Source organism: Haliotis cracherodii, unplaced genomic scaffold, assembly GCF_022045235.1.
Source record: "Haliotis cracherodii isolate W230 unplaced genomic scaffold, xgHalCrac1.p SCAF_1, whole genome shotgun sequence".
Classification (NCBI taxonomy): Eukaryota; Metazoa; Mollusca; class Gastropoda; order Lepetellida; family Haliotidae; genus Haliotis; species Haliotis cracherodii.
This window is the reverse complement of record NW_027266264.1, coordinates 10,448,304-10,472,779: the sequence shown is the minus strand read 5'-3', so window position 1 is coordinate 10,472,779 and position 24,476 is coordinate 10,448,304. Positions and strand designations below refer to the sequence as shown.

Sequence of the window (24,476 nt, the reverse complement as noted above, 5' to 3'; positions counted from 1 at the left end):
AACTTAGTCTCATATCGCTTTGTGGAACGGGGGCCCCATAGAACTAACTTGTAGGTCAGGCGCGAGATTCAAACCGAGGACACGTGACACCCGTGAGCGTTCATGGCAACGTCGGCCATCTTGTTTTTAGACACATGTTGTTCTACGTTTAACGAATGGTCAAGTAATTAATTGCATGATTGCATCCAATCAGTTGACCCTTAATTAACGTAATTGAATATCGGGAGATCTTTCTATGTAAACTTGTTCCTGGGCTTTTTAATATTACCACACATAGCCCGCCACCGAATGCCCACAGAGAAATGTCTTCAATGCAAAAGGTTCAAATGTTCACCACATGTTCTCGCGCCAAAATGGTCTCACAATGACATTCCATTCCGCGTGAGTCAAGACCCAACCCAACCCCCGGTCGTAGTATCATGTGCATATAGGGACATTCATTACTATCCCGTGTTCTACGGTTAACGAATGGTCAAGTCATTCATTGCATGATTGCATCTGGTCAGTTGACCCTTTATTAACCTAATCGACCTGTGACGTCATGCATACATTTGCATATTAATGAGTTATTCTACATATTAATGAGGCAATGACGTTGACAACACCCCCCACCCCCAACCCCAAGGTCAAGGTTATGTGACGTCTTCAGTCACGTGGGGTTACTAGGTGCACTTGTGACGTCATCAAATGTGGATTTGTGGATGGGTAGTTATTAAATGTTATCTACTCCCGTGTACATTGAAAATCACGTGAAAATCTCTTATGGGATTGAATACCCCGCAGAAACCAGAACATGTTGCAATGTCAGGAATGAATTAGAAAGTCTCAGACTTGTCGGTCGAAAGTAGCGACTCAATGGAATGGGCAGTCAGGATCGGTGCCTTGATTGATTGCGCGTCATCGTACCCTGGCGGCGTAGGATGCTGCTCATAGATTCAATGTCCAGGTTTCTGGACAAAACTCAATTATTTACAGATGGCCTTCATAAAGCGGAAGCCTCTATTTCCTTGGTTGAAACTAGGTGGTCCAATAAAAGGGACCATGTTTAGCCTCTATTTGCTTGGTTGAAACTAGGTGGTCCAACAGAAGGTACCATGTTTAGCCTGTATTTCCTTGGTAGGTGGTCCAATAAAAGGGACCATGTTTAGCCTCTATTTCCTTGGTAGAAACTATGTGGTCCAATAGAAGGTACCATGTTAAGCCTATATTTCTCTGGTTGAAACTAGGTGGTCAATAGAAGGTACCATGTTTAGCCTTAGTTCCTTGGTTGAAACTAGGTGGTCCAATAGAAGGTACCATGTTTAGCCTGTATTTCCTTGGTTGAAACTAGGTGGTCCAATAGAAGGTACCATGTTTAGCCTGTATTTCCTTGGTTGAAACTAGATGGTCAATAGAAGGTACCATGTTTAGCCTACATTTCCTTGGTTGAAACTAGGTGGTCCAACAGAAGGTACCATGTTTAGCCTGTATTTCCTTGGTTGAAACTAGGTGGTCCTAATAAAAGGGACCATGTTTAGCCTGTATTTCCTTGGTTGAAACTAGGTGGTCAATAGAGGGTACCATGTTTAGCCTGTATTTCCTTGGTTGAAACTAGGTGGTCCAATAAAAGGGACCATGTTTAGCCTACATTTCCTTGGTTGTAACTAGGTGGTCAATAGAAGGTACCATGTTTAGCCTGTATTTCCTTGGTTGAAACTAGGTGGTCAATAGAAGGTACCATGTTTAGCCTACATTTCCTTGGTTGTAACTAGATGGTCAATAGAGGGCACCATGTTTAGCCTGTATTTCCTTGGTTGAAACTAGGTGGTCCTAATAAAAGGGACCATGTTTAGCCTGTATTTCCTTGGTTGAAACTAGGTGGTCCAATAAAAGGGACCATGTTTAGCCTGTATTTCCTTGGTTGTAACTAGATGGTCAATGAAAGGAACCATGTTTAGCCTGTATTTCCTTGGTTGTAACTAGATGGTCAATGAAAGGAACCATGTTTAGCCTGTATTTCCTTGGTTGAAACTAGGCCATCCAATAGAAGGTACCATGTTAAGTCTGTATTTCCTTGGTTGAAACTAGGTGGTCCAATAAAAGGGACCATGTTAAGCCTGTATTTCCTTGGTTGAAATTAGGTGGTCAATAGAAGGTACCATTTTTAGCCTACATTTCCTTGGTTGAAACTAGGTGGTCAATAGAAGGTACCATGTTTAGCCTGTATTTCCTTGGTTGAAACTAGGTGGTCCAATAGAAGGTACCATGTTTAGCCTGTATTTCCTTGGTTGAAACTAGGTGGTCCAATAGAAGGTACCATGTTTAGCCTGTATTTCCTTGGTTGAAACTAGGTGGTTCAATAGAAGGTACCATGTTTAGTCTCATTTCCTTGGTTGTTACTAGATGGTCAATAGAAGGTACCATGTTTAGCCTGTATTTCCTTGGTTGAAACTAGGTGGTCAATAGAAGGTACCATGTTTAGCCTACATTTCCTTGGTTGAAACTAGGTGATCAATAGAAGGTACCATGTTTAGCCTACATTTCCTTGGTTGAAACTAGGTGGTCCAATAGAAGGTACCATGTTTAGCCTACATTTCCTTGGTTGAAACTAGGTGGTCCAATAGAAGGTACCATGTTTAGCCTGTATTTCCTTGGTTGAAACTAGGTGGTCCAATAAAAGGGACCATGTTTAGCCTGTATTTCCTTGGTTGAAACTAGGTGGTCAATAGAAGGTACCATGTTTAGCCTGTATTTCCTTGGTTGAAACTAGGTGGTCCAATAAAAGGGACCATGTTTAGCCTGTATTTCCTTGGTTGAAACTAGGTGGTCAATAGAGGGTACCATGTTTAGCCTGTATTTCCTTGGTTGAAACTAGGTGGTCCAATAAAAGGGACCATGTTTAGCCTGTATTTCCTTGGTTGAAACTAGGTGGTCAATAGAAGGTACCATGTTTAGCCTCATTTCCTTGGTTGTAACTAGATGGTCAATAGAAGGTACCATGTTTAGCCTGTATTTCCTTGGTTGTAACTAGATGGTCAATAGAAGGTACCATGTTTAGCCTGTATTTCCTTGGTTGTAACTAGATGGTCAATAGAAGGTACCATGTTTAGCCTACATTTCCTTGGTTGTAACTAGGTGGTCAATAGAAGGTACCATGTTTAGCCTGTGTTTCCTTGGTTGAAACTAGGTGGTCAATAGAAGGTACCATGTTTAGCCTACATTTCCTTGGTTGTAACTAGATGGTCAAAAGAAGGTACCATGTTTAGCCTACATTTCCTTGGTTGTAACTAGATGGTCAATAGAAGGTACCATGTTTAGCCTGTATTTCCTTGGTTGTAACTAGATGGTCAATAGAAGGTACCATGTTTAGCCTGTATTTCCTTGGTTGTAACTAGATGGTCAATAGAAGGTACCATGTTTAGCCTACATTTCCTTGGTTGTAACTAGGTGGTCAATAGAAGGTACCATGTTTAGCCTGTATTTCCTTGGTTGAAACTAGGTGGTCAATAGAAGGTACCATGTTTAGCCTACATTTCCTTGGTTGTAACTAGGTGGTCAATAGAAGGTACCATGTTTAGCCTGTATTTCCTTGGTTGAAACTAGGTGGTCAATAGAAGGTACCATGTTTAGCCTGTATTTCCTTGGTTGTAACTAGATGGTCCAATAGTTTGTTTAAAACTAGGTGGTCCAATAGAAGGTCTCACCTTTAGCCTCTATTTCCTGGCAAGACATATTTGTTACTGGCGTTTCTTTAGACTGCCACAACACACTTTTATTATATATTGAATAAATATTAATAAATGACGTTTCGATGTCCCTAAGAGAAAAAAATGTACCAGTGTTTAGAAGGGTACATAAGTGTGTGCGTGCGTTTTGCACAAGGGGGTGGTCCTGGTTCACCTGTCCAAGCAGTAAAAAAATGAATGCGATGTTGCCGAGGGATAAAGACACAGGTGGTGGAAAGGGCATCTCCCAGTTGAGCAACAATTCTAAGGTCCCTCTTTCACACATACAAACCCTATATTTTCTATTTTCCAGGGATATAACCCTGACTCCAGAAGTCACACATGTGATAACATGAACACCACAGGTTGAACAAACAAACAAGAAGCACATTTCATAAACATTTTTATATCAAAAGTTCAGAATATCCCCATATTTCTTTTCAAAAAAGACAAACATAAACATGAAACAGACACCTGATCAGTGAAAGTTCAAACACAAGCCTAGTGTTTCAACATACATACACAATAAACATTGTCACAGTCAGATACACAAACCCCAAACAAAATACCAGCCCCAAAGGTCTGAGTGCTGATTATCAATACAAACCCCAAACAAAATACCAGCCCCAAAGGTCTGAGTGCTAATTATCAATACAAACCTACAACAAAAAGACCCTGTAAACCGGACAGCTGAAGAAAATGGAATCTTTTAATTCAAAGACAAATAAAACTTGTCATCTGGAGCTAGCAAGTTTGTGTGAATTCTTAAAAATAACCTCACATTGTCTGCTGACTGATGTTAACTGATGCATATGAATCAAGTGTGATAATTCTGGCTGCCTTAAAGATGTCTCCATTCCTGCAGGTTCAAATCAAAATTGATCATGATGGATTTTCATAATAAATCATAGCTACATGTAAAAGCATTGTCTTTTTTCTACAAATATACACGTTGTTAAACAAATTTAGGTATAGTGTTTGGGTATTTGTAAGTCTGAAAACAAAGATATTGTCTGTGATAACACAAAATAACACATTGGGGTATTTCATAATTACCAAAGACATATCAAGACAGTCCTCAACCAAACTGGTTTTAATTGGTTACAGACATAGTTTGTCTGAGATTACAAAGCAATCTTATTTGTGAAACAATTAAAACTTATATCTTAAAGGGACATTTATCAACTCAAAGTTTCAACTTAAATTCAGATATGAGCTCACACAGGCACAATATTTAGGAAATAAATAAACAAAGGTGTGTGCACAGCTGCCAGATCAGCAACCATGGCAACTCACAGGCCGTTGGTCTGATGGAATGTCTGCCAGTTCTGACTAGGACTTGCCCACTGTTCATCTCTTCACTGAATGACTGGTTGCACATCACACATGCAATTTTTGATTTGTAAGAATGATTTTCCCCCCAATGTATGGCTTATCATCAAAGAAGTCATCTTCCTGAGGCAAGTGAGTTAACTGACTATAAAAGTCCAGTTTCCACCCTTGCCGAACTAGACTGGTATTATGGAGTTACATTTTGGCTGGACTAACGAGTCTATGCATAGTCCAATCAAAATTGTGCACCAAAATTGAAATCCGGTTCGTAAAGTGTCATGCACATTTCGGTCGACTGCAGGATTTGCAAAGCATGTGCACCGCTAACCCAGGAATTCCAGCCTAGATCGGCAAGGGTGGAAACTGGACTTTTAAAGTCAGTTAACTCCCTTGCCTCAGGAAGATGCAAAGAAGTAAGATAATAATGAAACACCCCAATTCTTATAACTCATATCTCATATACATAAATAGTAGTAAAACATACAGCACTTGTTTCGAAGGTTCAACACATTTATGACTGTCATCTTAGAAATTACATGATCACTTTTGCGAATCATGATAAGCAACTTAGCTACACATTTGGCCATTATTTGAATTATCTCCCTTTATCAGAAGCATGCCATTTATCCCAGTTTGATGAAACCAATCAGTTTCAATAGCCCGTCAGAAAACATCCATTTCTTCCATCTTTCTTGATTCTTTGTACCAGTTTCTTGTAAAGGTTACATTCCTCTAAAGCATCAAATAGTTGAACTGATACAATATGTACCATAACAACCCTGCCAGAGGAAGTGTTTAGAAGAAGGGGAGCATAAGGGAGGGGTGGGGGATGAAATGTGGCAAGACTTCAGTCTAGTATCTTGAGACTTCTTACGATAATATCAATCGCCCATCAATCCTTACCAAGAATGTTGGAATAAAGTCTGTGAAGCAGTGATATTGATGCACAAGACATAAGCATACACTATATATAAATCTACAGCGATTCCAGTGATTATGCAGAAAGCAGATTATGCTGCAGGCTCTCGAAACTCCTTAGAAGATTTAGGAATACAATAGATGTGGTACTATACTTTGGTACACTCATCGTCTTAATTTCCTTTGGCTGTTCTGACGTCACATTGCACTAAACAGATCTCAACACAGATCATGAAGGCGCTGATACTTAAGTCATAGCCCTAGCTACACAAAGAGGGCTTAGTTGAACAACGTCCAGGTGATCAACTTAACTACCTTACTGGCATAGAGAAATGTTCAGGATTTCTCAACCCATGTGAAACCATAGTTGGGTGTTAGAAATCCTTCCATTACCAGAAGGACGATGAGTTTTCTTGAACCTCCCATGAAATGCATAAAAATGTTTTTGTTACCCTCCACAATCAAAATTAGCTGGAACGGCTTAAAAGACGGCATGATATTGAAGGATATATAATCCTAATGACTCTGATATTGAAGGTTGTACACATCCTTACGTTTGGGAAAGCAGATCACAGGAATCCAATTGAGTGATTGAGTGAGTGAATTTGGTTTAACACAACTTTGAACAGTATTCCAGTTAAACCAGCTTAATGTGGGAGGAAAGCCTGAAGTGTCTCAGACATTTACCACTGAGGTGAAACCCACCAACATGGGTATGGGTATGGGTACATTTCATCTGGGTGAATCAGGATTCGAACCCATGATGAGCAGTTCCTGGCGTGGCCAAGAAATGCAACTCTCCACAGCAAATTGCAGCGTCTTATACCACTTCACCCATGCCCTCACTTGACACCAAAGTTCTGATTAAAATAATATACCCCTCCCTCCCTCTGAGACCCAGAAATGAATTACAATCAATAACAAGCATGCACCCCTCTTTTCCAATGAAATCAGGAATAATATGGTCATACCATCTCAGTATGATCTTGCAACCATTCGTGTCAACTCACTCAAAAACCCCAATATTTATATTTACTCTCCATGTTTTTTGCAATACTGACACTTTTCTTGGTCACATCTGAGAATCCAGATGCCACAAATGTGTCAGCTACATGCAAAACTCAAAGTATTCAACAGTAAATTTTAAGAGGCCCAAAAATAGGGTATACAAGCGAATCCCACATCAATCGAGAGAAGTGGATGCTGTACAGAAGAAGCCATCATGCATATTCAGATATTATGTTAAAGCTATTATCATGATTATGTGCAAAATGTACAGATCTGTGGACATTCTTTGGGATCATAAGCCAGACCATGCATCAAACAGCAACCTTCTCTTATTGCACAGAACATTATAAACATACAGAAACTTGATACAGAGATCTGATTATTGACAAAATGAATGTCACCGACAGTTTGTACAGTGTAACTTGATGGATTTGTAATATTGATGTTTGTATACCATGTATAAAAGCATTAGTGTTTCTAAATATTAATAATTCATACAGCCTAAAGACAGGTACTTACTTATATCACATCTTTTATCGCAAGGTAATTACCATTTTCATCAGCATAAATTGCATGCAGTCAAAAACCGTTGTGTCAAACTTGGATGTGTCAAACTTTCGTTGTCTCGAAGTGAAACTTTGGTCCCGGCTTATTCCTTCATTATTCATCATTGTTGGTTGTGCCAAACGTTGAATAACTCGAAGTATTTATGTGGGTCCCTTCAACTTCGACATAACCGTGTTTGACTGTATAATAATAGCATTCTTATAGTGAAAGTACAAAGTCCTTTTTGTGCAGGAATTTCTTACTTAATGCTACTCTATTTCTCTATAGCACATGTTACCATTATTCCAGTGAGCGCTGATCATGCTTATAAACTCTTTCAGTGGGATTTGGTACTGAACTAGGGATTTATGTAGGATTTTAAACTATCTGCCAAATTTGAAAAACAACATACTGTCCAATATTCTTAAAAAAGTCTACACCATACTTTGAAGCTGTAAAGTTTCAAAACCTTTATCTCTTTCATGGTCTTGCTATCAGTGAAATTCCACTTTACAACTGTGTACAGCTAAAACATTCGTCAGAATAATAACCAGAAATTTACAATTCAGATTTGTTGTAGACCCGTCTAGAACACCTAAATAAATCCCTGTGAATTTACTGAACAATCTGGGACAGAAAGAAACGTTTTGGAAACCATCAACACTGCTGTCCTAACCACATATCTCCTATGTGCTGTCCTACACATCTCCCATATCTGAATAACAACGAGTATGATTAATGAAAACAACTTATTTTATCATGCATACAAAATGTTTCAGGGCTACTTGATGCTTCTTCATCACCTGATGGTAGGGGCAAGACGTAGCCCTGAAATGTTGTGTATGCAGAAAAAACAAGTTGTTACCATTATAATAACCAATGTTATGATTGTTACTTCTAAATGCCTATGAAGACTCTCATACCAATGCATAGATTAAGTTGTGTGAGTTCAAAGATGGCAAAACTGCTTGTTTGTTGTTTACTGAAATACTGGTAATGGATGAGCCCTCACACATTCAACTCCTAACACATGTCCAATGTAGCCAACAAATGTATGTCTTGATGACCATCCAGTGCTGCAGCCACAGTTTGGATGAAGGAGACCACACTGTGACCAGGCGATCTTAGCGCTTAGGCGATCGTAACTCACATACTTCACACAAACATATGACAATCGTAGTTCTAAGATCGCTTTGAGGAATGGGACCCTGGTGTTCCTGTTGATGTGCTGTGATTTTCAGTGATGATATTTGTCAAGTATTTGGAAATGAATGGATGTTATCGCAATGTTTTGATAACAATATTCATCATGGGTCTCAATTGTATGCTTTGTATTATGTGGCCAACAACAAGCATACCACGGCTGCAGCTGTTAGACAATGCACAGATGTTATTTTAGAAGATGAAAGAGAAACACCTCACTATAAGGGATTTGTTTGCCTGTATCCCTAACAATAAACCAGAGTGATATGGATGACATGTTCACTTACAGTGCAGAAGACACATGATTAAAACTTGTAAATTCAGAATGAACGGAATTCTCATCACATGTCTGGCACATGTTTCATGGAAAGCCTGATTGAGCAAATACGTGGTATACTACTCGAAAGAAGATAAAGAACACACAATTCTTTCATATATGAAAGAATCAGGTGTTCTTTAACTTCTTTTGAGTAGCATATATGGACAATTCTTTCGAATGTCTCTGAATGATTATGGCACCAGCTTGTTTCAATTGGAAAATACTAACAGTCATGTCAGACATGAAATAATGGTTCAATGGATGGAACAGTGCCACTGAATATGCCTTACAAGGCTTAACTTTGTGACTTTTTAATATTTCCACCATCCTAACGTCAACTTCAATTCTTCATATTGAACAATGTGTTTCTTGCACAGCTATGCAGAATAACCTGAGAATGAACACGGCACCTGAGTTAGATGCAGATTTCACCTGAGAATGTCCATGAAGTCCACAAAGTCCACAAATATTGCCTGCGAGAGTTTGACCACCTCAATGACTATATCCCCACGCCCCATGGCGTCCAACAGTTTCACCAGCTTCTGCTTCATTTCACAGTTATTATCCATGTTCAGGGGCTGTTCAGCTTCTTCCACGAAGCCCGACACACACGTTAACTTCAGTTTTTGCATACTCTTAATGTTAGCACATGCCCGTGTAATGTCTAGCTGGTTCTCGGACGTAAGCACATTTGCCGAGATGTCCAACATTTTCAACTTTCTTAAAGTCCTCGTTAGAGTGTGGCAGAACTCAGGCACCGAGGAGTCTGATAAGTGGTTCTGGGACAGGTTTAGGATCGTTAGTTGTGGGAATTGTTTGAGAATCTTCAGGAGATAGGAAGGAGCTATTCTCCTCGTATCAAAGATCATAAACTGACAGAGCTTACTGACATTAAGTTCTCGTAGATGTGCGGCATGTTTGGACTTGGCCAGAGAGTCTAAATCCTCCTCGTTAATGTCACAGCCCCTAATACTGAGATACTCCAAGGGTCTTCTCAATGCATCCAACACCTCCCCTAAACAACCCACAATGTAGTTGAAGCCAATGTCTAGTCTCACAAGATGTTCAAAGCAATGGAGTGTATTCACAATTTGCTGTCTGCCAGTCGTACAGCTTCGTGTTTTTCCCTCGTGAAGGTAGATATTACAGTCTTGTAGATCAAGTGAGCGCAAATTGGCAAACTTCTTTAGATCTGGTGCAATGATGAAGAACACGTTCTCTTCAAGTTGTCGGAGAGATATTCCTTCAAGAGTCTGAAAAGAAGAAATGTTAGCCTTGTAAAGTAATCATACATCTCCTGCGGTCAGGTTTTATGTATTAGCATAATCAACATGATAATCTCAAACAATGCAGTAGAAAAAAACATGCAACATCAAATATCAAGGACGAAACAGAAAAAAAATGCAAACAAAACATGAATGCTCGTAACCATGGTAACAGGGATGAAAACTGGCACAAATCTGCAAGCCCCAGTCAGTTTTTCCAAAGTCTAATTTTGAAAGGTATCAGAGGGCTAGAAACATCCTTTTCATAATCACATATATATATCAGATACCAAACACTTCACACAGGTCTGCAGGAAGTCATAATCAAGCCAAGGTCCGTATAAATTTCCAACACCTCATGATGCCAACCGATGAAGAGAGCCTACCAGGATATATAGCTGTAGAAATGCTGTCGGAGGCATGAGGCATAAACCATTAAACTATTCACAAATCAATATCTACATATAGGTCTTCATGTAGGTTGTCTGTTGCCATAGTAACAAAAATATAAAAACCTGCTATAAAATATGTCAAATGAGGAAGTTGAGTTCAGCTAGAGTACCTCTACATCCTGGCCTCTGAGGACGATGAACGGGGCCAGGGAGTCCATGATCTCATCCCCAACCATCAGTTCTGACCTGCAACATAAGAGTGATATGATATGATATGATATGATATGATATGATATGATATGATATGATATGATATGATATGATATGATATGATATGATATGATATGACTAAAAGACAAAAAGACTAATGGTATGAAAATTTAATTTTCCCATGACTATTCCATGACACTATTCAATTTCCCAAAAATATTCCAGGGCTGGGAAACTGAAACTAATATTCCATAACCCATTTGGACCCTGATAACAAACTAAATGTGAGTGTGCATATCAACTATATTCTTCTAAAATCAATACGGTATCTGACCAGTGATAAATAATAATGAATCTGATTACAATCAGATCTTAGTTCTCCCTACCACTAAACAAAGGACATCCCATTACAGGTCACGTCAGACTGACCTTTCATAGCGTTGCTTACCAGATCATGAAAGTGACAGTGTGTTTTCTAATCATCCAACCTTGAAAAATTTAACATTGGGTATTCCGAACGACAGTTATGAGCTTTATGGCTGAATCCCTTCAATTAGCATCTATTAGCCTTTCCAGAATGTTCTTCTGCTCAGTTCTAAAATTTGTAATCAAGAATTTGTCAAAATATGTTTCGAATCATAGTCGCCAGTTTGAAACTAGTGTGGTAAAGCACGGATAAGCTGCCTTCTGATCGGGAGATGAAAACTCGTCAGTCATTCCATTGATCGCAAAAGGTTGGTCTGACGTGACCCGTAATGGGTTGTCCTCAGATCTTTGTTTGGTGGTAGGATGTCACATTCAAGATTTTTGCACTTCTACAGCGACATGCATGTGTCTGTGGCTAAATGTACTAGCCTGGACTAATCCGGTTTCATAGAGCTACCCCACTGTGATACCATGCCGCAGTTTAACATGAATACCCAACTGAAACACAGTATACAGACTCCGAGCCAACCAGTCTTTGTTTTATACCCATAATGCCCAGCACCAAGCAGGGTATCAACAAGTACCATGGTTTAACATATTTCAGTATGACATGATGGGGGATCAAACCACCAACCTTCCACTCTCTGGTCAGACACTCTATCCACTAGACCGCGTAGGCAGTCCTTTTCCCATGACAAATTACCAGGGTCTACATTAACTAAGCTCTGTTTGTAAAACTTCAACTGTCACTGACAGAGATTGGGTCCATCTCACCAAGGGAGATAAAAAAACCTAATTCCCCAATAAACCCACAATTAATTGTCCTACCTGATGTGTAAAGTAGAGACCTGGATACGAAGTGGAGTGATGCTGCGGAGACAGTTGGAGATGAGGTAGTCCATGAAGAATGCATTGTTGGTGCTAAACTGCAGCATGTCCATCTTAACCACCATCTTGTGCCCTAAACATGTCCACAAAATTATTGGTGGCACCTTCACAATCTAAACACACAACAACAATAAAGATAATAAAAATAATAATAAAAATAATAATAAAAACACTTCTACTACTAGGCTATTTATATTGCGCATATTTCCACACCACTCAGGGGTATGCACAGCTCCCTGGGGATCATACAACACAAGCTGCCGGCTAACAACCACCTTGCCATCTCATCCTACCGGGTACCCATTCACTGCTGGGTGAACAGAGGCACATTTCGGACAAAGTCACTTGCCCAAGGAGACGCCACATGTTACAGAATTACTATGAGATAACCTATTAATTTGGGGACAGCATGCATAATAAAATATAAAAGTATAAGTCTTGGTGAACACAGTACCCTAGCTATGTTCAGGCTACTTAAAAAGTAAGAGATAATAACAAAAGTATTACGCCATACTGTTCGTCCCATCCTTCTGGCAACCATCAAAGTTTCTGGTTGAGTTAGCCAACATCTTCTCAGGCCTTGCTAGGAGAGTTATCGTTTGAATTATGCAAATTAACCTGTATCCTACAATAGATTAATGTATATCATTCTGAGAATGCCTATTCAATGCCGATCACGTTAGTCGCCTTTTACGACAAGCATAGTCGCCTTTTACGGCAAGCATGGGTTGCTGAAGACCTATTATACCCTGGCATCTTCACGGGTTCATCCCTATGAGGTGATAGAAAAGACATAAGTACTCCATAAAACACTAAAACCCTACCTCTGGGGAAGTTGATGCGGACATTGGAATACTTGATCATCTTATGACCCAGGATTTCATTCAGCAACTTGGGCAAGACTTCTTCTGTTAGTCTAGTGGCCTCAACACCTAGAAAGGTAAATATGTGAAATTTGTAAATTTTATATTAAATTGTATATATATATATATATACTTATCCTATCTTACACTACAAATTTCTTCCTTATGTGGAAACATGCTTGAACAAAATTTCAAGCTTCTTAAACCATTGTACCTAACACATCCCAGCATCACCATGGTCACCACCCAAACAAATGGGTCACTCACTGTAATCCTGTGTGTTGAGACCTAAAATGACAACACCAGACTACCCTTGCAACATCATTCTCTTTCTTAGAACTGATGGGCTAGAGGAGCTGTGATGTGGGTAATGGTTGGCAGGGCATATAGCGTGTGAGTAGAATATGAATATATATATACAATTAATGTAAAATTTACAAGTTTTTTAAACACAGCCTATCTCACACTATGCATTTATCCAACTTTTGGACAGTGGGGCGAAGATACCCTCGCCTGTAGAGACCACAACCGTGATATATACACAGGGAAGCTAAACAGTGATGCAAATTAAAGAATCTATAAGACTGCCTAGTCTTGTGAGTAGGTAAAAACACTATAACAGGCGAACCCTTTAGCTAGTCAGACGTAACATCATGAAATCGGGTATGACAAGTTTTTACCACCTAGGAATATAGATCTATTGAGTGTACAACTTATCTGGAAGTGGTCTTCAGGCAATCAGTTCTACAAGACAGATGACACAACTATCTCATGGTGGGCCAGCCTAGTCAAAGCTATCAATCACACCTGCGGGATTGAAGCATGCTAAGACAAGAAGAGGAAGGATCGACAACATCCACAAGAGGATGATCACACCAATACTCAGACACCACATGCCTCAAGCAGAGTGAGCAGGTAAGGGCTTGGGACATTGCCGAAACGTCCGAGCCTTGTGGCAACTTTGGTGTTGAAGAGGTGAGGTGAAATGGGGTTTAATGTTGTATCCAAGATTATTGCACTTATATAGCGATGTGCATGCATGTGTGTATGTGTGTATGGCTACTTGTACTAGTCCGGACTGATGCTGATTTATATTACGACCCCACTGAGATACCATGTCGCAGTTTAACATGAATACCCCACTGAGACACAGTATACTGACTCTGAGACGACCAGTCCTTGTTTTAGCCCCTTAATACCAAGCGCCAGACAGGGTAACAACAAGTACCACCTTTTAACATCTTTTGGTATGAAGCTGCCGGGGATCGAACCCCAGACCTTCCACTGTACGCTCTACCACTAGACCACACAGGCACTAGCTCACCTTCCACTGGGTACTCAGTCTGGGAACCCGCATAATGACAATATACAAAGGAAGGATGTTCCAATGATTATTCTGTACGTACAGGATACGGACTACTGGGCTGCAGGAGTGGGTAGATTGTATTGTCTTGCGGTAGGTCGACCTCGCCTGAAAGGTAGGATCGATGTGATGAACGATATCGATCTGAAAAATCAGCGCGACCTTGATGTATGACATTCTGCATCTCACCAGTCTTCTGAGTTCCAAGTAGATCTGTAGAATGTTGATCCCTCTAATATTGAAACCCCAATTGTCTTCTTTACTGTTGGTAAAGGAGAGGGTGAAGAAGGGAAGGGCAGAGACGAGACATCAAAGTCTGCCGGGGTCAATACTACAGGAGGCATCTGGGGAGAGACTGTGGTCTGTGATAGGACAGCCTCTTCAGCGAGTACAGAATCATCTCATGGGAGGGAGGGGGACAACAGATGACTCTCAGCTGAGGGCCGGGGATTGTCCCTGGTAGAAGCAGGGAGCAGAAATTGTACAATCGATCTGAGGTTAAGCTGAAACCAATGTCAATTTAGGTGCGACTGTGTCCTGAGACGAGTGGTCAGGTTGGCAGCAACTTGAACATCACACGGAGGAGTGGAGGACGATGAGTGACTCTCAGCTGGCGACCGGGATTCACTGGGAGGGCTGACAGTAGGGACTGTCAAAGCTAGCGTGGACGAGCTGTCCTTGGACATAACCTTGCAGACATCTGAGGCTGCAGGTTGCTCCAGTGAAGTTGTGGTAAAGGATGCCAGCTTCCTTCGAGACTGGGAACATCTGTGGTCCTTAGAGCACAAAGGCCCCGACAATCACAGCAATGATCATGAGGATCATCAGTGGAGAAAGTATGTCTGCAATTTTTACAGCAAGGGAATTTATCCTGTTCTGATCCCATCCTCTTCTTCAATTAATGATGTAGACATTATTACGAAAGAGAGGTAGCTCACGCAAATAGAAAACCGAAAAAACATGTATTCTCTAGAACACGTCTACACAGGGTGGCGATGAGAAAGAGAATGATGTTGCAGGGGTAGTCAGGTGATCAGGTCTTGTTAGGTCACAACACACAGGATTACAGCGAGTGACCCATTTGTTTGGGTAGTGACTATGGAGATGCTGGAATGTGTTTAGGTGAAATGTTTTTAGATGCTTGAAGCTTTGTTCAAGCATGTTTTCACATAAGGTTGAAAAGAAGAAGGAAGAAATGCAGAGTGTTAGATAGGATAAGTTTAAAAATGTGTAACCTATAAACAAAATAACGACAAGCAACATAGCAATAATATTGTCTCAGTTCAACTTGGAAATTGTAAATTTTCACCATTTTGCAAGTTTCTATTTACAATTTTACCATGGCATTGCAGAAAAATTCTAAAACAAATTTGACAATGGTTTATTAGACATGTTTGATCATGTTGATATCATAGCTATGGCATAATGAGTGTGTGAATAACTTTGGTTAAACATGTTAAAGGCAAAAGTTGGCAAATTGACAGAGACAAGAGCTAAAGAAGTATTTGTCACAAAGTGACAAAATGTCCCCCGCCTGTATATACACCATAGTACCAAATATGAAGACAATCCAGGGATCAGTTCTTGAGATATTGCGGCAACACCGTTTTCCAACTCCAAAAGCAGATTTGCCTGCTGTGACCTTGAAAATGGGGTCAAGGTTACCAAAACCGACTGGTGTCCGTGGAGTCTGTATATACCTCATAGTTCCAAATATGAAGACAATCCAGGGATTAGTTCTTGAGATATCGCGGCAACACCGTTTTCCAACTCCAAAAGCAGATTTGCCTGCTGTGACCTTGAAAATGGGGTCAAGGTCACCAAAACCGACTGGTGTCTGCGGAGTCTGTATATACACCATAGTTCCAAATATGAAGACAATCCAGTGTTTAGTTCTTGAGATATCGCGGCAACAAACAGGTGGGACGTACGGACGTGAATACTATATCCCCCGCTCCGCGCTTTCGCGTGGCGGGGGACAACAAAGATGCCCAAAAGCATGTCATGGAGGAGTTGGATAATCAGCAATCATTCTGAAAAGAGAGATCCTTGCAAAAGATGGAATTGTTCCCATACCGGCTGTCTTGGAAATGACTTTAGCCAGGCGCTTGAGGTTGAGCTGTGATTTCTTGAGAGACAGGACTGGCCACATCTGGATGATCAGCTTGCTGAAGGTAGTATCTACAACACAATACACATGTCCACAACACAGGGAAATAACTGTACATTTTGTCTTTGATCTTACAAATTCAACAGTTTATACTGCCCGTAGAAATTAAAATCCACACTTACTGAGAAACACATATCATTGCTTTATTTTGGAAAAATTATGTTCAGATCATCACAATCATGCTGATTGTGCATTTGGAGTAAATGTGTCATTGTCAGAAGACTTTGGTCATCATATATGATGACTGTTTATGAACGTGTTAGTTTTTGATGCCATGGTTTAAAATCTTAAAAACTTACTGAGTTTGAATCCTCTGAAATCCAGGCATTTCATTTTACAAGCCTTTGTTCTTCCTAAGATGCCACGAAAAACAACCAAGTCAAATCCCATTTCCTCTTGGAATATATCTGCATAGGTCTTGTGGCAAAGTATCTCTCGAAAACTGGAATCAAACAAAATGTTTTCATGTTTATAAGTCAAACATAAAAATAAGAAACGAGAAACAAAAACAAGAAGTGACTAACATGTCTAATGTAGACTAAATATGTTTGAAAACAATCAGTGGAGAACTTCTCATGGATTCTTCTTGCACAAAATTGTCTCTTTGCATCTTTTTCAGTAGATTTCAGTATTGATACACACATTTCCTTAGTTGAGCGTCCCAGAGCAAACACTAATATACTAGACTTTGGACTATCAATCTGCTTATGAACAAATCATGCTCTTCTTGTTGATCTTTTAGAATACTAAAGAGTGCCAACTGTTTCTCATAATCATAAATTTGATTTGTCTCACAACAGTTATAAAATGTGATGAAGAAAGAGTTATCCTAATGATCCACTGCCTGAGAATCAAGACACACCTTAGCCTCTCCCATCTGTTGATAGAAAAACTTACCAGAGACATGGAAGAGGCCAGCTTGCGATGAGGCTGCCAACTGCCTGTGGCTGAACATTATCAACAGCAGCTTTCAGCAATACTGGTGCTAGATGAACAGGAACTGATGTGATGGTTAGCTCAGCCAAGGGAGGATACTCATTTAGGACCTTACAGCTGATCTGCAGCAGTGAGCGAGGCTGGTTTGTAGGGTTGTCTCCCTTTGGTGTTTTGTCATTGATTTGAAGATGGTCATAGTCTATATGGTCCAATGCCCGGTACATTCTGTTGAACAAAAACATTTTGTGTAGAATAGAGAAAATGACATGTTCATGATAATATCAAGACAGGCGGGCTCCTTCTCAAGTTATTAATGATATACAGGAGTGCCTAAAGCATGGAACGGTAAACACAAAGGGACCAAAACACAACACAAACTTACCCTGCCATACATCATGGTATGTATAGAATCACAGAATCACATTATATTGAATCATATTTGTGACAAATCTTGAGGGAAGGTCTTTGACATTGACATAGTAAACTTAGCAAAATTTTAAAGTAAAATAGTATTGAAGTGTGTGTGTTTGTTGCTAATTGCCACACTTTATCTTACATAGGGTATATACAATATTACATCCTCATACTTGTGTACTGGAATAACAAACATTTGGAAGTTTGGGGTCAAGTGCATGCCACAGACGGAACTCTGGACTGTGGAAATGTGGTGAAACATTTCTTTCCTGCCAGAAGTCAAGGCTTCTCCTTTAGAAATAGTAAACAACAAAAGACAGATCAGTGTGTGACATCCATTGGACTTATGGCACCACACACTGCAGTGCAATGACGACTTCACGACACCACTGCCGCAGGCTAATTTGCATATCATGTGAGCAGAATTTTTGTTTACAAACATGCTACTCCTGAAATGAAGGCAGACTGATCTAATGAAAGCCTTTTGGCGCTATTTACAGCTTGTTTTGAATTATCATAAAGATATGTAACAACATCTGTGATGGCAAGACATATTCAAAGATCAAAACCCATGTAATTTGTTGAAAGGACTGTAGCCTGTTCGATGTGATAAATCATTACATCTCGCTGACCTGTGGCTGAGGTACTAAGTTGACAGCAAGGAACTCTTGGTAGGAGAGTGATAGCAAGATGTATCTCTGGTGCGTGTGAACATTCTTGCACTGAATACTGAAAAGAAAGGCCAATCTCCCTGAATTCGTTTTCGTCATTGAACTAACAGTTGGCCTTATGAAAAATTGACATCATCACTTTTTGGTCTAGACTCCATTTCAAGGCTAAAAATAGTAATTTACTGCTATTCTTTATGGCATTACGTAGTTGTAGTTATGAAGAAATTGGGTCTGATTAGGTGTTTAGCATTGTACAACTAGGCTACAAGTTTCTCAATTCAATTTTCAGATTCGGCAACGTGAACGTTTGATATCCAAGTAAAGAATAAAATGTGAAGAAAAGAAATTAGACATTAGAATAGTTGATTAACCATACCTTCTGGAATATCAGCCCAATCAAGAGGGAACTACATATATCTGTCGGGACCGCTAACTTAGGCTACAGTGTACGAGCTCATCCTCACCCGTTCCCTTTCAGCGCCCCATGAGCGTTATTCTCGTAACATATCGCGAGACTAAACAAAGACATAGAAAACTCTTACAGGAAGACTAAAACGAAACTCAAAATCGATACAAAATGAGTTTAATCGTTGTTTTCATCGAGTAAAGGCACGTTTTCCTCATTTGTGTCTTATGTATAGTTTATGTACTTAACTTTAGCTGCAAAATAATTTCATCTGTAACTGTTGATTTGTTTTCGATTTGTGTATCCCACGAATGTATACTTAGTAGTCACAGTGTAGACCGTGTCGCAGTGACTATTTAATGTTATAATTAGTGCTGGGACGAGTCCTAATTTACTACCCGGGTACCTGACCCCCTATTACCCGACCCTACCCGGGAACCACTGCAGGCCTCAAGAGTTGGGAACAAAATGTCTGATCGGTAATTGTTTTACCGCAGCCCTGGCTAAAACTATTTAGATACATGTATCAAGCAATCAGATCATGCGTACACGGAAGTTGACTGAAGCGTTATCTTTACTCAAACATATGCAAGTCAAAAGGAATGTGGGTATCGTTAGAAAAGAAATGCGAACATTGGCGACCTGTGATGTAACCACGGAGCTTTTGTGAGTTTTTGTCATTAACAATATATCACGTGACTAACCACGGGTCCAGGTAGTCCTGTGGGTACCCGGTAGGGCTGAGACGAGTCCATATTTACTACCCGGGTACCCACCCCCCTATTACACGACCCTACCCGGGGGTGGGGGATGGGGAGGTTAAGTGAATGCCTTGATCTCATAGTCTGGGAATAGGGGCACCGGAGAGTGGGACATATTACGGGTACGCAATATACATGTAAAAGAAGTAGAAAATAGGGGCTAAAGCGCAGTCATCTTGGTGATTAAGGTATGTTGGTATCATTAAAATAATCACCCTTGACCAGTGTTAAAACTATGTCAACTTTAAGTTTGTATATCTCGTCTCGTCTGTGTTCAAATGTATAATTATACTTTATAATGAGGGCAGATCAAGGAGTGTACTATACACGTGTCGGACGTGTAAATTAATGTGTTTATGTTAAAATCTGAAGTAACATGTTCTGTCTTTTAGTTTCAGTATATATAATCCTAATCCAACATATTTTCAATCCACAATTTTGAATACACCGTGTTGTGTTGAATCTCCAACATGGCGCGGAACGTAAATGGGGAATTCCGGTTTGAGTGAAAGTTTTTGTACACCATAGCATTCTGGCTTTGGTGATTTTAAAGTATCTAATCTTTGTCATCTACCTCTGAGATCAAGCTCTGGAAACATTAAACTGTCATTATCAGTTTCAAGAAATAACATTATTTTTAGTGCTGACAGTCCTTTCTACTTTCGTTTTATTTTCTCGGAGACGGAAGCTTTGCGTCGAAAATGTTATCAGTGTAACAGCTCCACAGAATTATGACAAGTCTTGGTCGATTCGTCATGGATATACGACATATACGACTTAAATGAGTTCATCGTACTGATTCCACATTGCTTCAAACGTGAGTACATTATTTTGACAAAACTGGCACTTACTCTTGCTCACGAGGCCGAAGTTTGCCAAACATCTGTTAATATGGACAACAGAGGCAGTCATGTCTGTTGACAGCTGATAGTGCTGAGTTTTGTTATCTGGAAATAATATCATATCAACAGTTACATGTTTGTTGGCAAAATGCAGTACATTGGTAATATCCCAATCTCTGGCGCTAAACAAAGATCTGAGGACATCCCATTACGGGTCACGCCAGACCGACCTTTCGCGAACTCTGACCGACCAATGGAATTACTGACAAGAAGTCGACATTAGCCAATCAGGAGGCAGTTTTCTCGCGCTTTACGGCACAAATTTCAAATTGGCGACTACACTTCGAAACATATTTTGACAAATTCTCGCTAAAAATTTGAAACCTGAACAAAAGAACATTCTGGAATGGCTAATATATGGTCTAGATTGTATAGACTCAGTCGTTAAGCTTGTAACTATTGTTCGGAATACCCCGTTTTAAAGTTTTCGAGGCTGCATGATGAGAAATCACATTCCGACTGTCCCTTTCATAATCTGGTAAGCGACGCTCTGATTGGTCAGATGAAAGGTCGTTCTGACGTAACCCCTAAAGGGATGTCCTCAGATCTTTGTAAAGCGGTAGTGAGAACTAAGATCTGATTTTAATGAGATTGGTAATATCCAGGTATAAAGTACTCTTGCATACTGTTTTCTTGAGCCCCTGAGAAGTGTTTCTGATTACGTGTCTTATAACAATCGCAATACACTAAAATTAAGCCTTACCTTTGAGAACATTTATTTCTTTTTGCAATTGGATAAATACCTCGCCAAGTGAGACAAGTCAGTCAGGTGCCATCTTGTTCATCTTGTTACTGTCACATGAGGGGGCACGGGTGGCCCAGTCGTCTAAGGCGCCGCGATTCGCTGTGCAGAGTTGCGTCCCTTGGGCATGCCAGAAACCTATGATTGTGGGTTTGAATCCCGGTTCACCCCAATTATGTTTCTAGGTTTGTCAGCACCATACCCGTGCTCGTGGGAAAGCCCGAAGTGATGCAGGTCTGAGACGTTTACCACTTCGGGCTTTCCGCCCACATTAAGCTGGCACGCCGTGATATAACTGGAATACTGTTAAAAGCGGCGTTAAACCCAACTCACTCACTCACTCACTACTGTCACATGATTTCGAGCCCCTCCATGACAGTCAAGTTAAGATGCACAATAGAATCACAACATGATCAGTCATGTGACATTACAGACAGGAAGTTTACAAACAGCAGCCGATACATTATTGGTGTATACATATGTTCTTATGCAAGATTATAATTAGATTATGTTTGATTAAATGTGCATTTGTGAAAAAGTAAGTTTTGAGGTATGTTTTTATTACTTATTGAATATCTTACATCATGTAGCTAGTGGTAACGTATTGTTTGGGGTCTCGAAAACCTTTTACGTGGGGAAAATAATGTCAAATACCCTATTTTCAAACAACTCCTAATTTTGGACAGCCATATTAATACTAGTGATTTGTCTCGTTATAACGAGAGGTGTGATGTCATTAAAGCTGCCAATTTTAGAGTGCACATGTTCGGCCTGTCGACATAAGATTTATGTGAAGTACTAAACACCTGTCAGAACATTATGTTGTCATTCAATATTTTGTTGCCCATTTCATGATGAAAAGTAAGAGCAACATGTGTGAACACTATAACTTGACAAACAGTTATAGTTTGTGAATAATTTTCAAACTTTTAATTACTTTTAATGTCAGCCTGCTAGAATTATGTTGAGAACTGTGCTCTAAAACGCGTCTGTTCATTCGTGGAAAGCCTGCTAAAGTACAGAACCAATCGTGTTGGAAAATAGGTGACAACGCTCTTGTGCAGCAAAAGTTTACAGACAAGGCAATGGAGGTCACGCCTTTTAGTTTTACTGAGGATGTTTTTTTTTGGAATAAAACTGCATTTTATTGTTGAAGACATCACCTACTGGTATGAAGCAGAATTTCAATATTGAATCACTCGTCCCTCGAAGTATCAGCAATGCCATCTTAACTGTTCGAAAATAGGGTATGTCAGGATTTGTGTAACAAAAAAAACAAGATTGTCCTGACGAGAAATTGTGGTACTGTATTCTAAAGGTGCTACTGTTATTTCTCATTGTATATCAGGTCTCCTAACTAAGCACTGTCCTGATATGAGTTAGGCATATAGTATGTCTGTAATAGTTTTCCTGGGCAGAGCAGTTTACAAGAGTGGTCCACTCATGAGACAATTACATGTTGAACTGTTGGATGAACTTGTGGACAGAGGTGAATTATTTTATCACATGATAGAAGATTGTAAAACCACTCTTTGATGGCTTAAGGACAACCAAATGAAGATTAACTCAGTGAAGTTTCAAGCCTTGGGAAGAAATATGAATCTGCAATAAAAAACTTTACTTTTGGTGATATGACAATAGATTGCAATGACGGTGTTACCATGCTTGGTGTAGATATTGACTACATGCTGATACTCAACACTCACATTGACAATTTGTGCAAAAAGGCTGCAAAACACTATGGGTCTATACCTCACTAGGCAGGGTAAGATTGTTATCTACAAATCTTTCATTCAAATACTGTCCCCTTACCTGGCACTTCTGTAACCATGGTAACAAGACCAGCACCTCAAAATATTTTTTAAAAAAAGGAACAGAGCCCAGATTTGTCAACAAGGTCTTCAAGGGTCCTCTCCCAAGCCTCCTATTTATAGCTGGCAATAGCTATCTTCATCATGTTCATGTAAATCATTGAGATGTAAACCAAATCTGTCATATTTAGTATATTCATTCAACTTTTATGAAATTAGCAACAACTTGATAACTCTTATCATAAAGTATATTTTACAATTTAGTTATGATAATACACATCTTCAAGACACAAGCTTTCCTCTCCTGTTTTCTGTTTACAAAGTTAATATGATTGATAAATTTTCTATGAATATTTCTTTTATTAAATGGGAAATCATAACCTGACTAATAATTTCACCTGCCACCCTGACGTTTTCTCTTGTGTTGCAGCTGAATGAAGCGCCATGTCGGAGAGAGAGAGACGGAAATGTTTGGAAGTTTTGGGAGTGCCTCATGATGCTAGTGATGGTGAGTGAAATGCTTCAGAAATCTGTTGCAGAGAAAATGCTTCATCGCCACTGGTCAGCCTATGAATTCCTATTGACCGTCAGTGTTCAGTTGAGAGATTGGCAGACGCAGCATATGTATATCGCAATGAATGAATTGCAATACCCAATTTTTTAAATATTGAGATCAGAGATTTATTGCATGTGAGACTGGTTTCCTTTCTTGCTACTGAAAGTTTCTAAACTGGTTTTACATAAGCATAAGCCAGCTCCACTCCACCACATGCATCCTACACTTAGCACAGAGGTTTGTGGAGGGGCATCTGGAATCTAAGATGCTGCAGTGAGCTTGACCAATGCATTTTTTAACATTTTCCCACTCAAGAGTTACCCATTCTCTTACCAAGTTACTCCTGTGATAAATAATGACATGATAGTCTTCATCCTATAACTGCCTCATGACAAGAAAACTTTGAAAAATTGAGAATGTCATTATGGTAGTTACACAACAGAATTTTGAGTGAATCTTGCCGTTGTGTCGAACATTGATGTGCTGAACCTACATTTGTCCCAAAGTATAAGCTTGGTCCCTGCGTATTCCTTCTTTTTTCATCATTTTGGGTGTGTCAAACCTCATAACTCAAAGTATTTATGTAGGTCCCTTCAACTTTGACACAACAATGTTTGACTGTAGTAGTTTTCATGAGTCTTGATTTAACCACCCATCTATTGACGGAACC

At 39.7% G+C, this 24,476-nt stretch overlaps 2 protein-coding genes across 3 annotated transcripts in view; one reads left to right on the top strand and one right to left on the bottom strand.

Annotated features, from left to right (window-relative positions):
- Positions 1-8,942: 8,942 nt before the first annotated feature.
- On the bottom strand, positions 8,943-19,106 carry LOC139472387 (leucine-rich repeat-containing protein 14-like). Of its 2 annotated transcripts, XM_071254864.1 has the most exons (9): positions 19,005-19,106; positions 18,590-18,686; positions 17,505-17,768; positions 16,907-17,049; positions 16,514-16,618; positions 13,036-13,143; positions 12,152-12,284; positions 10,858-10,933; positions 8,943-10,283 (listed from the first exon to the last, which is right to left on the bottom strand). In XM_071254864.1, the coding sequence occupies exons 3-9, from the start codon at positions 17,765-17,767 to the stop codon at positions 9,459-9,461; spliced, it is 1,653 nt and encodes a 550-aa protein (XP_071110965.1). In that variant the 5' UTR covers position 17,768; positions 18,590-18,686; positions 19,005-19,106; the 3' UTR covers positions 8,943-9,458. The 2 variants fall into 2 exon arrangements, with proteins under 2 accessions (XP_071110965.1, XP_071110973.1); XM_071254872.1 differs by lacking the exon at positions 18,590-18,686.
- A 1,010-nt stretch (positions 19,107-20,116) lies between these two features.
- Positions 20,117-24,476, top strand: part of LOC139472378 (uncharacterized) — a 29,698-nt gene continuing 25,338 nt past the window's right edge. Inside the window, exons 1-2 of the mRNA XM_071254852.1 lie at positions 20,117-20,612; positions 23,681-23,758. Of these exons, the coding sequence (XP_071110953.1) occupies positions 23,695-23,758 (64 nt within the window). The 5' untranslated portion in view covers positions 20,117-20,612; positions 23,681-23,694. The remainder of the gene's footprint in view (positions 20,613-23,680; positions 23,759-24,476) is intronic.

What these genes read in the sequence shown, in the direction of transcription:
- LOC139472387 (XM_071254864.1), bottom strand. Translation starts at nt 17,767, where the DNA reads ATGTACCGGGCATTGGACCATATAGACTATGACCATCTTCAAATCAAT. An exon ending in TTTCAGAGGATTCAAACTCA is followed by an intron (nt 16,619 to 16,906) that starts GTAAGTTTTTAA and finishes ATTGTGTTGTAG; the next exon opens with ATACTACCTTCAGCAAGCTG. An exon ending in CCGCATCAACTTCCCCAGAG is followed by an intron (nt 12,285 to 13,035) that starts GTAGGGTTTTAG and finishes GGACATGTTTAG; the next exon opens with GGCACAAGATGGTGGTTAAG.